We start from the raw sequence: 16,321 nt of genomic DNA, 5'->3' as shown, positions 1-16,321 counted from the left end.
AATAGGTGTGTGCTAGACTCCAGGGCATCTGGCCACCTTATTTAATGGTTAGAATGTTTGGGATATCAGGTACTTCCTCATCCCTGGGTGCATCCCTGAGTGGATCCCTGGAAGGTATCAGCTTAAGGCTTTCATGTATCTGGTTGTTGCCTGCCAGTAAGCTTGTCACAGAAGCTGTGTCTAGGCCCCTAAGCCTGTCATGGCTGCTGTGTGGTCAGGCTGTTTTGGGACCCTTCACAAAGACTCTGTCTTAAAATACAAATAACTATCTCTTTTAAGCTGTTTTTAATCTTAGAATGGCTATTCATTCAATCCCAGCCAAACCTCACTCTAATAAAACATGCAAGAGCTGCCTTTATCTGGCCTCTGTCTCTATTGTAATCAAATCTGTTACCACTTACTAACAGCCCTATCACGGTCTACCCAATGCGTGTTTCCTTCCTGCCCTGGTATTTGCGTTTCCCTTGGTATGGAAGCCAGGATCCATTCTTCTTTGTTCAGCTCATTTCAGGGAAGTAGCACCTCTGAGTCTTTGTTATATACTCACCATACTTTGCAGTAGTTGCCTGTAGACTCTCCACCCCAGACTTTCAGCATCTTCAGTACAGAGACCATTCTTTTTAGGGTCTAACAGGCTTAGCCTGAACCTGGAAGGGGCAACAGATTTTAAATGGGTAAATGAGTAATTACTTTAAAAATGCAAAGCAAGTACTAGCTGGGGGCCAGGCATGCTGGTAATATGCCTTCAGGCCTACCACTCATGTTTCTCCTCCAGTTAGACAAGTCTCAGAGTCAGTCTTCTGGAAAAAATGCCTTGGAAGAATATCCAGAATGTTTGACCTTATGTTAGGGAATAGCCCAACCAAAGTTAACCATCACTAATTGAAATTCATACAATGAATATTATTGAGTACCTAATATGCATTCAGATACTGTATTAAGTTCCAAAGATAGATCAGGGAATAGTTATTGTCTCTTGAAAAAGAATGGAAACTTACAATCAATAAATAATTATGGGTTGTGGCTGAAAATGGCATCACAGGGGTGAGTAGTGGTGCCTACTTAACCCTAATCTAAATATGCTAATTGGACATTGACTGTTGCTATAGCTTATGATAAGCCACTGTTAAAATATTAAAAATTTACTAATTTATTAAAGCTTATCAATCAGAAGAACTTTAAATAGCAGTTGTTTTTTTCAGATAGCTATTGGAACTGTTTGTATTCTATTTTTCTGGTTTTGTTGCCTTCACTTATAGTGAATTACAGAAATAGCATTTTAATTTTGAAACAGTGTAAAAAGCTATGCTTATTGTATTATTTGGTCATGCTGAATTAATTGGTATGGTAATTGATTTAGACATTGTTTTTTTCTCTTTTTTACTTCTTGAGACTTATATCGTGGTTATTTATATTTTAATTTCTTTCTTTTTTCTTTTTCTTTTCTCTTTTTATTTTAAGACATGGTCTTACTAGGTAATTATGGTTGGCTTGGAACTCTATGTACAGCAAAATGGCTTCAAACTCATAGAGTTCCTTTTACCTGTTCAGCCTCCTAACTGCTGGGATTAAAGGAGTAGGCCACCATGCCTGATCTTGCCTTAGGACATTTTAAACTATTCACAGAGCAAATCTGGCCCACCACGCATGTTTGTATAGCTTCTAAGCTAAGAATAATTTTAACGTCTTTAGTGGTTGAAATCAAAACAAATTATATTCCAGTACATGCAGAACTCAAATTTCGTTTCATAAATAAATAAATATTAGTTTCTTATTACTTCTGTGACAACAACTTGTGTTGTTACAATTCTGGAAGTCACAGTCTGAGACCCGGAGTGGGGCACTTGCCTTTTTTTCTTCTAATGCTGCATTCCTAACATTTCTTGCCTTGAGAACTCTCTCTCCATCTTCCTAGCCTCCAGCCTAATGTCTTAAAGTCTTGCCCTGCTTCTTTGACCACAGCAATCTCTGAATACTATAGCAGTATGATTCACGGGCTGGTAAGTGGATACATAAAACTGTGTAATGGGATTCAGCAATAGAAATGAGTTGGTGAGAAGAAACAGAGTATACTTGCACATTCTAAGTGCAAGATGACAGATCAAAGCTATCAGCCCATGACTCCATTTACATGAACTATCCAGAAAAGGTAAATCTGTAAACACAAATCAGGTTGGGGGTTGTCTGGTGTTAAAGGTAGGAAGAGTAGCAGGTTTCTTTTAGAAATGATATGTGCTTAGCATTTCATGATGGCTGCAAATAATTGTGTAATTACTGAAAATCATCAGATTGTATACTTTAATTGAAACTTGGGATATGCAAATAGAGTAAATAAAGCATAAGTAGAATAGCAGACAAGAACTAGCAATGTAGCGCAGTGGTAGAATGTGTGCACAGACAAAGGCTGGGGTTCCATCCCCAACAATCCAAAGAAGTGAGCAGAGAGACTGAGGGAAGAAGGGGGAGGGAAGGAAGGGAGGAAGATTAGCAGACAATAAGGAAGTATTAATTAAAAGTATTAAGACTGTAACTTGAGAAAGCACTTGTGATAAATGGCTTTTAGCTAATTGCATTTTAGTATGTACTGTGCCAGAAAAGAGGGCAGTGAGGAACCTGCCTGACTCCATTTAAAGGCAGGAGCCATTATGCTGTATTTTTAAAACTAAATTTCTACTTACTGTGAGAGTTGAGTAGCTCTGTTTTCTGGAACCTGACCTTCCCCAGCCCATGACCTTGATTTGTTTTGGGGAATACCTTGACTCTCCCTGACCCCTCCTAATCACATGGTGGGTGATCACATGATTTTTTTAATTTTTTTTTTTTTTTAATTTCCTTATTGCCCCATTGTCTCCCTTCGGTAAGACTGCTTGTGATTTTACTCCGTAAAAGGGGCCCAAGAGATGAACTCCAGGCGTAACCTGACTTAGGAGGCAGTTGTTGGACAGCTCTTGGGTGCACCCGGATAAAAATCAAGCTTGCTTTAAATTCGTCTCAAACTGTGGTAGTGGTCTTATTCTCGAAGTTGGGATTAACATAGGTACCAGAGGGGGATGCATTCATTCAGGAAACATTTGCTAGACTTTATCCTATACCAGGAGATTCAGTCAATACACATACACATTCTCTGTCTGTCTCGCCCCCCAACCTTTTCTTCATTAAGGGAAGTTTAAACTTTGAAAAGCCTCCCTGATAACACACACACACACACACACACACACCCCAAACAAACAAACAAAAAACAGGAAAAGACATATGAGTGAAGTCCTAAGTAAAAGTAATCTGATGAGCTGAACAGTAAAAGCTCTGCAGTGGGGCCAGCTTGTTAGGTTTGGGGTGAGATGTCAAAGCCCAGAAGCCTGGGATCTTTTGACCCACGGAAAGAACCGGATTCGGTTTGGCTCTGAAGAGGGAGGTACAGATGGACTTTGGGAGGGTCTGGGTCCTGTAACCTCAGGGCCATCCAGCTGCTGTGATGGCACATTAAGTGATGGGCACAAAGGTGGTAGCAACACACCCTTCAAGTGACCAGTACATAAGGCAGTGTTAATGATGGAGCCTTAGCCTAGCCTGGCACAGCCAACCTTTTGACACTGTGTTCTGACTTTGCCCTATACAGAGCACCCACCGAGCCACACAGTACAGTTGCCAAAAGGAAATTAAGTCGCAAGAAATTTGATTAATTAATTAATTAGAAAATAAGTTTAAGTGCACGATTTTGTGTTGGCTCGCATGCACAGCTGTCTTGTGCGCATGCAGCAGCGGGGTAGGCGCGCCTGAAAACCAAAAGGATAAGGAATCCATGGCGGGTTGAGAGGAAGGCGCTAGCAGGGCTGACTCCCTGTCTTCTGAAGGGAAGATCTGACCGGAAGAGGCCAAGGTGGTGACCGGAGCGGCTTTCCCGCGCTGCTCCGCTGCACCAGCGCACTGACACGCATTTCAGGATGACCGCCCGGGAGAGGCGGGGCCGAGCTCAAGCGAGCAGAAAACTCTCCTTCCCGGCGTGCCGAGCGGCGCGCCCCACGAGCCGGGGGGCGGAGCCCGCGGGCGCGTGCGCAGTAGCGGACCGCGCTGACGGGGGCGGCGAGGCGGTCGCTTCGAGCGTGTTAGTTCGCTCCCTGAAGAGGCTGAGGACGGTTGGGCTCCGGCGGGCTCGTGCGTTCGCTGGTAAGCGCGGCGGCCGCGGCGGGAAGCGGGGCCGCGGGGCCACGCCAGGCGGGCGGCTCCTCGGCGGCTGTCGGTCGCCGCCTAAGGCGGCTGAGGAAGCTTGCCGCCGTCGGGCAGCCGCGGACCGTCTGCCCTGCCCGGAGGGCGGACACCGGGTTGGAATGGCAGGCAGGCGGGCGGGCGGGCGGGCGGGCGGGCGGGCCGCGGAGACTCGCCGTGGGCTGTCGCGGGTGACGGGCGAGAAGCCGCCTTCCAGACGTGAGGCTCGCCCACGGCGTGGCGGCTGCCCGGCCCCGGGCTCCCGCGCTCGCTGAGCGAATAAACGACGATCCCGTTGACCCCTGACCTCGGGCTTGGATTTTTGCTGGTTTAGTGGGTAAGACTAGAACTCAGTTTTGTTCGCCCGGTGACAGCCCACGTAGTGCTGCAGACGTAACAGACAATACATGTGTTTTTTTTAAACTGGAAGTCAGGTGGCCCTGGCGTTTTGACGGCTCACTGGAAGGGATGACCATAAAATACTACCTTCTGAATAGTGGCCCCCTCCTCCCGAACTCAGCTCTCGATTGAAGCAACTGCATTTATTTTGTGTGTCAGCATTCAGTTGTCACCTTGCTTCTCCCGGGTTGGTGCTGTTTTTCCCCATCTGCTGTGTAAGACACGCTTCAGTACTCCCTTATCTTTCAAAAAAAAAAAAAGGCTAGAGGTAAAATCGACACTGTCACTTGCTTTGGGCTTTTACCCTATGGGACATTTTCAGGGTTGCTCAAACAGTCTAGAACAAGTGTGTGCAACAGTCGTGAAGAACAAGTTCCTCATGAAGTTGGGAGAACAGTTTTCCTTAAAAGCAAAACCCCAGGTTAATCTGGAAGAGCTTTCTAGGTTGATGGTAATTTAAAAACATGCATGTAATTTTACTACTTTCTGAAATCTCACTAAAATTACAGGGAAGGATGTTTTGGGGCTTGGGGGGGGGGTTGTTTGTTTTTGAGGGTTTTGGTGTGTTGTTTGGTTTGGTTTGGTTTTTCGAGACAGTTTTTCTGTGTATCTTTGGAGCCTATCCTGGCACTCACTCTGTAGACCAGGCTGGCCTCGAACTCAGAAAGAGCCACCTGCCTCCCAAGTGCTGGGGTTAAAGGCTGTGCCACCAGCACCTGGGTGGTTTTTTTTTTTTTTTTTTTTTTTGAGACAGGGTCTTGCTCAGACTGGTCTCAAACTTGCAGTGATTCTCCTATCTCCTCTGTCTTTCGAATCCTGAGATTATAGGCAAGCCCCACCCAACCTGCCTCCCCTCCCCTTCCCCCCCCCCCCCCCCACTGGAATAAAGACCTTGGGAAATATTAACAGTTGAATAATAAATTCTAAAAAGCAGTGGCTAAAACAGCAGTTAGGAACACAATAAAACTAGTCTGAATAAATCATAGCCTCCAAAACACATAGAAACTGGCAGCATTAGATATAGTTGGAAGTGCATTGATGTGAGTACAGGTGGAAGACTTTAAATGTTAGGTTAAATCTCTTTAAGGAGCAGTAGGATATTTAGATTCCTTTTCTCCTTTCACACTCTTGAGTGATTACATTTCCCATAATTAGACTAGAAGAAGGCTTATTTTGACAAAGAATTTTTTTTTTAAACTGGAGAACTCAAGACAAGTAATTGTAAGGATATATTTATGAAAATAAGGGCCCCAAAGCCATAATTTCTTTATCCACTTCTCTTTCAACTTCCAAAGCTTTAGTAGCCAGATTAATAACTTCCAGGCCCAAGAGAGTGGGGGTGAGATGAACAGAACAATGAGGAAACATCATTCATACATACATATATACATATACACATAAATTAAATGTGAAAAGACCTCACGATTTACATTTTCATTTTAAAGTTTTGTGTTGGAAGCTTGGGAAATGGTGCAGCTGATCTAAAGTACCTGTTGTAAAAGCTGAGAATCTTGTTTTTCACATCCCCAGCATCCTTTAAAATCCAGGCCCAAACTGGGGGAACCCAGATAGGCAGATACCTAAAGCTTATTGGCTAGCTTGCCAGCTTATCCAAGTTGATGAGCTCCAAATTCAGTGAGAGGCCTTGTCTTAAGAATGGTAGAGGAAGACACCTGATGTTCTCTTCTGGCTTCCACATATAGGTACACACATATATGCACTTCTACACACATGCGTACAACACAAAAAAATGGATAAATGTATGTGCTACCTATTTTTTGGTTTTGGTTTTGTTTTTTTGGTTTTGGTTTTGTTTTATTTTTCGTGACAGGGTTTCTCTGTGTAGCTTTGCACCTTTCCTGGCTCTCGATCTGTAGACCAGGCTGGCCTCGAACTCACAAAGATCCTCCTGTCTCTGCCTCCCAAGTGCTAGGATTAAAGGCATGAGATACCACCCAGCATGTGCTGCCTATTTTTAAAAGTAGTTTTTTAATTATGAACAGATTATTTGATGTGACATTTCCTCTTCTGTGAATTTTTCGTACAAGTATACCTGTACACCTGTAAGTATAATATCACCTAGAAACTAGAATCACAAGAAACAAATAACACTGGTTTCCTTGAGAGTTCTGAGTGAAAGGCAAGGTGGAATAAGACAATATATTCTTTGTATCTTTTGAGCTTTGAGCCATGTTAATGTTACCTAGTTAATAAACAAATGCCAATGAAGGCATAAACATATGCAATGAAGGGTGATAATGGAAATTGTGGTGCTAATGATATGCTGAAAAATGAAAGCTCTCTTAAAATAAAAAGAATGAATACTGAACAACAATCACAAAAATTGCAGTGGCTTATACCCATTCATGTTTATGGTTCTTCAGGTCAGTTGTGATTTAAACTGGGTTCAGGCTTTAATTTGGCTTCAAATTTGCTCAAACTGTCTTCATTATGGGATTCTAGCTGAAAATGAAAAACTTCCTGGGATAGTTTTTCTCTGTTATTCAGGGTGAAATTTGGTTCAAGATTTCTAGGAATTTGCCATACCTCAACTCAGAAGTGGCACTTTGAAATGTTCCAGTAGCCAACCCCAGATTCAATAGGATCACATGACAAAGACTGTGGTTACATACTTCTGTTACATGGAAAGGGAGAAATGAAATGATGAAAATATTTTAATAGCTATAGGGAAAGTAAATTAATGATTTATATTATATGGAAAAAGGAATGATGAAAATTATTTAGTAGACATATAGAAATTAAGTTGGGTGGTTAAGAATGAAGATTCTTATAAATATATTTCAAAAACATTTTTGTAAGGGTATAACATCCTAGTTTGGAATGAACTATTTTAAGGCCTCTGCATCAAACTATCCCATTTGCCTTATATAATAATATAAGCAGCTCCTGTTATTAGTTTTGAGTGCCCATAAATATCTTGAAAGTAATATAAGAGTAAGTAATAAATATAGAGAGAGATACCAGTTTGTAGAGAACTAGTTTCAGATTGTGTCTATTTCAGCTTTTGAATGTGCTCATTCATAGTTTTGGGGTCATATCCATGTCTGGCAACGCACTTTTCACAACAGAATCTTCTTTTCAGGGAGATGCCCTTTGCTTCTTGGATGTAATGCACTTTATGTTTATTATTCATCAGTGAAAATGAGTCATACAGAGGTAAGATATTGTTATGTGTTCTGTATCTTCAGATTATTCTTTTGGGGAAAATGGGGGGGATAGGTTAATCGTCACTTCTATATAGTAGTCTTATTTTCAGTTTGCATGGTGAGAGGCAGTACAGAATTAGAATTGGAGAGTAAATGCCAGAACAAGACTACTTTACTTTGATTCTTAGTTAATAGCTATATAACCTTGAGCAAGTTAATCTGCTGTGCCTTATCTGTAAAGTAGGAATAGTACTTGCCTCATAAAATTATAAAGAATGCTTGCAAGAGTTAATACTTTAGCACTTAAAGTACTAGACAGTAAACAGTTCTTAGAAACTATAAATATAATGACTTGTTTGGAGGCCATGCATTCAGGCGTGAGTCTTAGCAAAACAAATGCAAGTATTTATTCAGTTGTCTAAAAATAGTCAAGGAAATAATTTGATCCTTTTGTTCTCTTGAATTTTAGGTTAAATTAAAAATACCTTTTGGAAATAAATTACTGGATGCCGTTTGTTTGGTACCTAACAAGAACATAGCATATGGAATAATTCTTACACATGGAGCATCAGGAGATATGAATCTTCCTCATTTGATGTCACTAGCATCTCATCTTGCATCTCATGGGTTTTTCTGCCTAAGATTTACTTGCAAAGGCCTTAATATTGTACACAGGATCAAGGCATATAAAGCAGTTTTGGTAAGAAAAATGTATTTACTTATAATAAGGCTCTGCTTAAAATTCTTCCTGATTGTTAGATAAAAGTATTTTAATGAGTATCCTTAGAAACTTGGCAGTACACGTAGGGTATTTAGTGGTTGTGTTTCTCTTTTTTTTTGTCATTAGTTCATTTTCATAGAGATGAATGTTCATATCGTACATGTTCTTTCATGCTGCTGCCCAAGAAGCTACTTAGAATTTTCTCACTGGGATAATATAACTTTAGAATATAGTTATGCCGATCTAGATTTTTGTTTTGTTTTGTTTTGTTTTTCGAAACAGGGTTTTTCTGTAGCTTTGGAGGCTGTCCTGATGTCCTGGACTAGCTCTGTAGACCAGGCTGGCCACGAACTCACAGAGATCCTCCTGCCTCTGCCTCCCAAGTGCTGGGATTACAGGTGTGCGCCACCACCGCCCGGCTACCGATCTAGATTTTTAAACCTACTATAGAATTATGCATATCAAAATATACCACCCTTATATGCTAGTATTTTCACCAAATTTGAAACCACTAGCTTTTAAAAAATAATTGTCCTTTATCAAGTTTACTGTTTACCATCCTAGTTGGAAACATGAACCTAAAAGTGAGGTGGACTAAAGTCTCATGCAGTAGCTAACTTTATTTAGAATTTGAGGCATACTCTGAGAGTTAAGAATCACATGAGTAAGGTGTTCAATTACAAGGACAAGCCACATGTGGCAAAAATATGTTTTCCATTGAGGTATATAAATAACAGCTGAAGAAAACTCCCTCCTAGCTGATACACCTGGGAGAGCATGAAAACCCATTCCCAGAACAATTCTGTGTTTTGGAAAAACTAAGGTCATAGGACTCTAATCTTGTTTCCTTGGAGTTTTCTCACAAGCACTCAGAATTCTCACACAATTCCATTCTTGGAGTGTGTTCCAACCACCCCCTCCCCTTTCCCCCACCCCCAAGACAGGGTTTCTCTGTGTAGCTTTGCAGCTTTCCTAGAACTTACTCGGTAGCCTTTTTTGTTTTTTAATAGGATATGCAGAGTGGTTTTGATTTGAGATGTTTTAGGTAAATCTAATTGTTATTTGATTCATAAGTGTCCTGTAAACAAGCAAATTATATCATTAGAATAGTGGAAGCACTGGGATTCTCTGCCACCAACGGCAGAGATCCAAACTGTCCAATACTATTAGTTACATTATTACATTGATAGGAAATTCTAGAGAATAGCTTGAAAAGAGACCTATATGATTAATTGTTGACATTATTTACTAATTGAACCAGAAAAAATAAGATAAGCAATATTTTATGACCCTTATGGTGCAAATAAATTCATTCCAAATGTTTATTATCTTGTGCTATAATACCTATAGGAGACAGTTTAGTGGGAAAAATAAGTTTAAAGGCAGTGAAAGAATCCACTTTGTACCCAAATGCTTCTTTTGGTCTGGATTCAAATAGCTGTAGTTCTTTCTTTGCCTCTGGAAGTAATGTATGAGGACTGTCCAACACCATCTTAACTTCTAGAGTTTTAAATAGATTGGTTAGTGTGTAATTAGGTAGACATTTTGATTTTGCTGAAATTGCACTGGAAATGCCAAGCACAGCTCATGAGGCCAAGGAGAAATCAGTAGATGAATTACTTTTTCCAACAATGCTCTAGCTTACCCGGGTTGTAAAATTAGGATCTTCTAAGTCCTCATCAAAAAGTAGAGAGAATTCAAGATTAGATCAATTATCAAATTCTTCACCCCATGCTTCAAGGTCATTTTTTGACAATGGAGGGAGGGTATTTAAAGAAAGCTCCAGCCATGCGGTAGTGGTACACGCCTTTAATCCCAGCACTTGGGAGGCAGAGGCAGGCGGATCTCTGAGTTCGAGGCCAGCCTGGTCTACAGAGCGAAATCCAGGAAAGGCACAAAGCTACACAGAGAAACCCTGTCTCGAAACCCCCCCCCCCCAAAAAAAAGCTCCAGTTAGGGAGCTGAGGGAACCATTCCTGGCATAGATGTCACCATTTTTACTTTTGATTTTTGCCTGCACAGGGAAACTCCCTTCTTTGCCTCTATCAATTTTAAGGTTTAACCATTCAGTTTATATACAAGTCATTAGTCATCTCTTTATCATGATTAGTATCCTACTTATCTTCCTTAAATATTTTTAATAACAATTCGAATTGATGCCCAAGTGACCCAAAATTGAACAAGGAACTTTCCTCCCTTGTTCATATGCCTTTTTAATATTCTTTCAGACTCTGTCCCATACTTCTTTATCTAAAGTTCCTTCTTCTAAACACCAGGGATTATAATCATAACCAACTTGCAAACAATCTAGTAGTTGTGATTTTGATACTGTGGCCCTTTAAGAAATGATGTACAAGCTCAACATACAGCAAAGTTTTTATTGATTTCTATACCATTTTGCTCATTCATCTTCTGTGAGGGTCCCCATTCTTTATCTCATAGGCGATTTCAGGTCCCTGTTTGGGTACCACTTGTTTACCACTCTGTAGATGGTGGGACCTGGAAGAAAAGAACCAGCAAATTTAGGCAGACCAAAGTCCCATGCAATAACCAACTTTATTTAGAGTATTAGGTAATTTATATTTTGTGGGTTAAGAAAAATCGAATCACATGGCTAAGGTGTTCAATCACAAGGACAAGAAACATGTTGCAAAAACATGTTTTTCAGAAGAGGCATATGAATAACAGCCACTGAAGTAAATTCACTCTTATCTGCTATACCTGGAAAGCCCATGAAAACCTATTCCAAGAACAATTCTGTGTTTTGAAGAAGCTGAGGTCACAGGACTCTTGTCTTATTTTCTTGACATTTTCTCACAGGCACTCAGATTTCTCACAGGACTCTGTTCTTGGACTTTGTCTGACAATTTACTGCATGAATATTTTTGTAAAGGCAAGTTGATTAATTAATTAATCAATTAATTAATTAATTAAGGATTAATAGTGAACACATGACCAAAGAGGAAAGAACTATATCTCGTATAAGAATCTGTAAATTATGTCTTTCATAAATTTTTGTATACATCAGTAATGGTAAGAATATCCAGTGAAGTATGACATGAGAGGAACTAATAATTTTTTGGTTGATTTACCTAGAATTACCTAAAGACCTCAGGAGAATACAAACTTGCTGGTGTTTTTCTTGGAGGTAAGCTTCAGTATTAGCTGCATTATAATATTAAAATTAATTGTTTTGATATGTAACTTTGATACTTATTATAAAGTACTTTATTTGTTTAAAGCAAATTTTAAACCTTTATGTGTTAAAACAGCAGGCTTTCTACCTTTATTCATAGCATTTTATCACTCTTGCAAATGATTCATTGAGAAATAATTTCTTCACCTTTGTAAGTATTGAGAAAAATAATTGCTTTTTAAAAATTGGGATAAGAAAGATCAGTTTTTAAGCTTTTCATAAAGCTGTAGGTTTCCATTAAGACCATTGGAATTTGTTGCTTGCCACTCTTTTGAATTAAGTGATTTTTTTTCCCCCTCAATAAATACAAAGAACAGCAAATCTAACTTTACCATTCTATCGCTACTATTGTATGCAAATGTTTATATTTCTAATTGAACTTAATTGGTTTTAGGCCGTTCAATGGGCTCGAGAGCAGCTGCTTCTGTAATGTGTCACAATGAGCCAGATGACACTGATGATTTTGTTCGAGGTCTCATTTGTATTTCTTACCCACTGCACCATCCAAAGCAGCAACAGAAACTCAGAGATGAAGATCTCTTTCGTATAAAGGATCCTGTACTGTTTGTGTCTGGCTCAGCAGATGAAATGTGTGAAAAGGTGACTTGGAATTCTATTTTGTATGAGTGAAATATATTATGGGGACAATTATTACCTGCCATATTCAGCTTCTGGACATGGTGTCCCACACCTTTAATCCCAAACTCAAGAGACAGGCAGATGGATTGCTGTTACTTCAAGACCAGACTGGTTGTCAGCCAGGGCTACACCCACCCTGTCCAAAAAAAAAAAAAAAAAAAAAAAATGCTTATTTGTCTGTTAGTTGTTACCCTGTAGCTTTGTGGTACATAGAAGTAAAAACACATTGACAAAATGCATCTCCCCAGAAAGGGATTTGGTAAATAGATTTCATCTTTATTTGTAGAATTAATATCTGATTGTTATGATTTGGGAGATACTAGGGTATATATTTGGTTTACCATTTCAGCTTTGAGTAAGATTGTTATTGACTCTCAAGTAAGCATTGGCAGCATTTATATATTACTGAGTATTATGAACTACTGTTTCCCAGAGCACACAATTTCCTTAGGAAAAGATTTTTGGGGGAAAAAAATTTGAATAACTGTAATCTGCTTAAGTTTTTCGGGCCAAGAAATGCTTGGGTGTATTCTATTATGTGATTATTTGAGAGAAGTGGACTGACACTGCTGTAAAGATTTCATTATATACTCCAAGTTGCATATATAGCAGGTATTTAATGAATAGTTTTGAGTGAATGCCAGATCAGTATACATGAGGAAAAGATAATCTTTTACTAAATATTAATCGTAAATATTAATATTTACTAAATATTAATCCTCTTCCATTTCTTTAGAACTTGTTGGAGAAAGTGGCACAGAAAATGCAAGCTCCCAGTAAAATCCATTGGATTGAGAAGGCAAATCATTCTATGGCAGTGAAAGGACGGTCAACAAATGATGTTTTCAAGGAAATAAATACACAGATCTTGTTTTGGATCCAAGAAATCACTGAAATGGACAAGAAATGATTGTCATTAAAAGCCATGTTATTTTGAATAAAAGTACGGTTAATTCGATAAAGAACAATATACCTCTCAACGTTGTGAGATGTATTTCAGACTAATGTTCTTTAATGTTGCCCTATTTTTGAAACATGGTATTGTGAAAATATCCTTTACAAGATGTCTTTTGAAAGCACTGTTATAGTTATATGAAGATAATGTACAAATATTGAAGTTGTCTATAATTTATTTTCATTAGTATAGTTAAGTTTTGAAAAATTAAACATTTGCATTTTGTTACAATGGTGCTTTGTCTTACTCTGAAATGTAGCTAAGAAAATGCTTAGTTTTGAGAATCAGTGTCACCTTTTCAAAAGTGTAAAGGAAGTGCTGGCAAAATGGCTCAGTCATAAAGGGCTTGTTATACAAGCATGAGTACTTACATTTTTTTTTAAGTTTTCATTTATTTATCTTGGGAGGGGTGATGTGCAGAGGTCAACGGACAACTTGGGGTGGTTGGTTCTTTCATTCCAAGGTTGGTGGCCAGTGCCCTTTCCCTTAGCCATCTTGCCAGTCCCTGAATACAATTCCTAGTACCATTGTAAAGATGTGGGCACAAAAGCAGTGCGCCCTGTATAACTAGCATTGGGACTTGCTGGCCAGCCAGTCTGACCAAACCAGTGTGCTCCAAGTTCAGAGGCAATGTCTTTAAAAGTAAGGTGGAGCACAAATGCATCCACATGTGCACACATAGACAAAGTGAAAGGTTTTTGGAATGATGTTCAGTGATGGACTTGCAGCTTGAAACACAATCAAAAGAAGATCATAGAGGTGCATTTCAAACACAAATCTTCAGTAACAGCAAAAATGAGTAAATTTCCAACATAGTGTATGAAATCAATAGATGATGCATTAAAGAGAAAGTTAAACATAGCTAAATAGTTTGACTAGTGTATGCTATATCTACGCAGAATTAGAGGTTCTTAGAAGGTACACAAAATGAGACTAAAGTTAAATTTGTAAATAATTTTAAAATAAGGAATGGTTCTGTGCTAAATTCTATTAGTAGCTTGCCAACTGCCCTTAGGCACTAAGCCTCAAGTTGCCCAGGTCCCTCATTCCTTCTACCCTGGTAGAGTAGATCAATTTTAGTTATTTTTTCCACCTTAGATATGGCATAAGAAAATGAAAACCTAGGTAACTGTTCAGTTCATTTTATAGTTGAAACTCACGTATAACTACAATTGCAAATTTTCTATATCACCATACTACTTTTTGATTAACTCATTTCTTGAACAAGACTTAAGTTTTCTAAAAATGTGTAAGCAATGGATATTTAAATTTTTTAAATGCTACAGGTGTCAAAACATTATAAGCCAAGAAAGCATGCCCCAGGCTATCAGAAATATAACCATTGGTTCATTAACTATAAGTTCACTGACAATAACTACAATTTAAACTAATTAGAGCTAGGAATGTAGCTCAGTGGTAGAACTCTTGCCTAGCATGAATGAGGCCCTGGGTTCAATCTGTACCACAGAAAAAATTATAGTAGGGAAAGGATGGACAGTACAAAAGACAACTTAAGCAAACCATCAGAATATAGAAGATTAGAAGTGAGGCTGTGAAACTTTAAACTATAAGTAGAATATAGACTACTGACTAGTTTCATGTCAATTTTTTTTTCCAGTTTTTCAAGAACAGAGAGGGAGAACAAGGAATAAGAGACCATGATAAATGAAGACCACATGAGAATAGGAAGAAGTAAAGTGCTAGAGAGGTCTTCAGAAATCCACAAAGATACCTCCACTGTAGACTACTGGCAATGGTCAAGAGAAAGCCTGAACTGACCTAGTCTGGTGATCAGATGGCCAAACACCCTAACTGTGGTGCTAGAACTCTCATCCAATAACTGATGGAAGTGGATGCAGAGATCCTTGGCCAGGCCCCAGGTGGAACTCCAGCAGAAAGAGGAGGGATTGTATGAGCGAGAATTGTTGAGACCAAGATTGGAAAAGCACAGGGACAAATAGCCAAACTAATGGAAACACATGAACTATGAACCAAAAGCTGAGGAGCCCTCAACTGGATCAGGCCCTCTAGATAAGTAAGACAATTGAACAGCTTGAACTGTTTGGGAAGCACCCAGGCAGTGGGACTGGGACCTGTCCTTAGTGCATGAGCTGGCTGTTTGGAACCTGGGGCTTATGCAGGAACACTTTGCTCAGCCTGGGAGGAGGGGACTGGACCTGCCTGGACTGAATCTACCAGGTTAAGGTGAATCCCCAGGGGAGTCTTTGCCCTGGAGGAGATGGAAATGGGGGTAGCCAGGAGGGGGGAGGACAGGGGAACTCATGACTGATATATAAAATCAAATTAAATTATAAAAAAGAAATCAAACTTTAAAAAAAAAAAAGGAGTTCAAAACCTTGTTTGAATATTTTTAAAAGAGCCATCCTGCTGCCTCTGATAATTAGACACTTACTCACTAGTATTTATTTGTTTTAGTTAGTTAGTATATGAGATAATGGGTTTCATTGTAATGACTGGGCTTCTTACCTGAGTCAAACACAATTTGTCAGGACTGGATGGACTAGGTGTTACAAAGGTGTTCAATGGGAAAAACGTTAGGTCTAACAGGCCATTTTCAATTCTCACCTGACTAATTGCAGTATTTTAAATGATGCTCCCACTTAATTGTCTCCTTGCTTTGATCAGTTAGTATTTCAAGTTTAAAATATGAGCCTCCAAAGGTGGCCTCATGAGAGGACCCTATCAACATTCTGTCCTTGTCCTCCTTCATATTTTAAACCTGTAGCCCTAATGCATCCAACTTGAATTACAGTTTTGTGAAAAAGAAAACCTTTCTGTCTCATCCTGTGATTTTTCATTTTGTTGATCTTTATTTTCAAAATTCTATTCATTCTTCAAAACAGTCCCCCCACACTCCCACCACTCTTTGCAGGTTTCCTTGATTTCCAGAGTATCTTTTGTCAAAGACCAATGCATTGTGGTGGTTTGGAAAAAAAAAAAAAAAAAAAAAAAAGGGAGCTGGAGAGATGGCTCAGTGGTTAAGAGCACTGGCTGTTCTTCCAGAGGTCCTGAGTTCAATT

General features: G+C 39.3%; 1 protein-coding gene across 2 annotated transcripts; it reads left to right on the top strand.

Annotated features, from left to right (window-relative positions):
- Positions 1 to 1,557: 1,557 nt before the first annotated feature.
- Positions 1,558 to 13,511, top strand: Tex30 (testis expressed 30). Of its 2 annotated transcripts, none has more exons than XM_036173331.1 (6): positions 1,558 to 2,000; positions 7,706 to 7,779; positions 8,239 to 8,469; positions 11,587 to 11,638; positions 12,081 to 12,286; positions 13,062 to 13,511. In XM_036173331.1, the coding sequence occupies exons 2-6, from the start codon at positions 7,765 to 7,767 to the stop codon at positions 13,233 to 13,235; spliced, it is 678 nt and encodes a 225-aa protein (XP_036029224.1). In that variant the 5' UTR covers positions 1,558 to 2,000; positions 7,706 to 7,764; the 3' UTR covers positions 13,236 to 13,511. The 2 variants fall into 2 exon arrangements, with proteins under 2 accessions (XP_036029224.1, XP_036029223.1); XM_036173330.1 differs by lacking the exon at positions 1,558 to 2,000 and adding an exon at positions 4,003 to 4,164.
- Positions 13,512 to 16,321: the final 2,810 nt, after the last annotated feature.

This window comes from Onychomys torridus, chromosome 23, assembly GCF_903995425.1.
Source record: "Onychomys torridus chromosome 23, mOncTor1.1, whole genome shotgun sequence".
Taxonomy (NCBI): domain Eukaryota; kingdom Metazoa; phylum Chordata; class Mammalia; order Rodentia; family Cricetidae; genus Onychomys; species Onychomys torridus.
The sequence above is the reverse complement of the archived record's forward strand: the minus strand, read 5'-3'. Positions and strand labels throughout refer to the sequence as shown.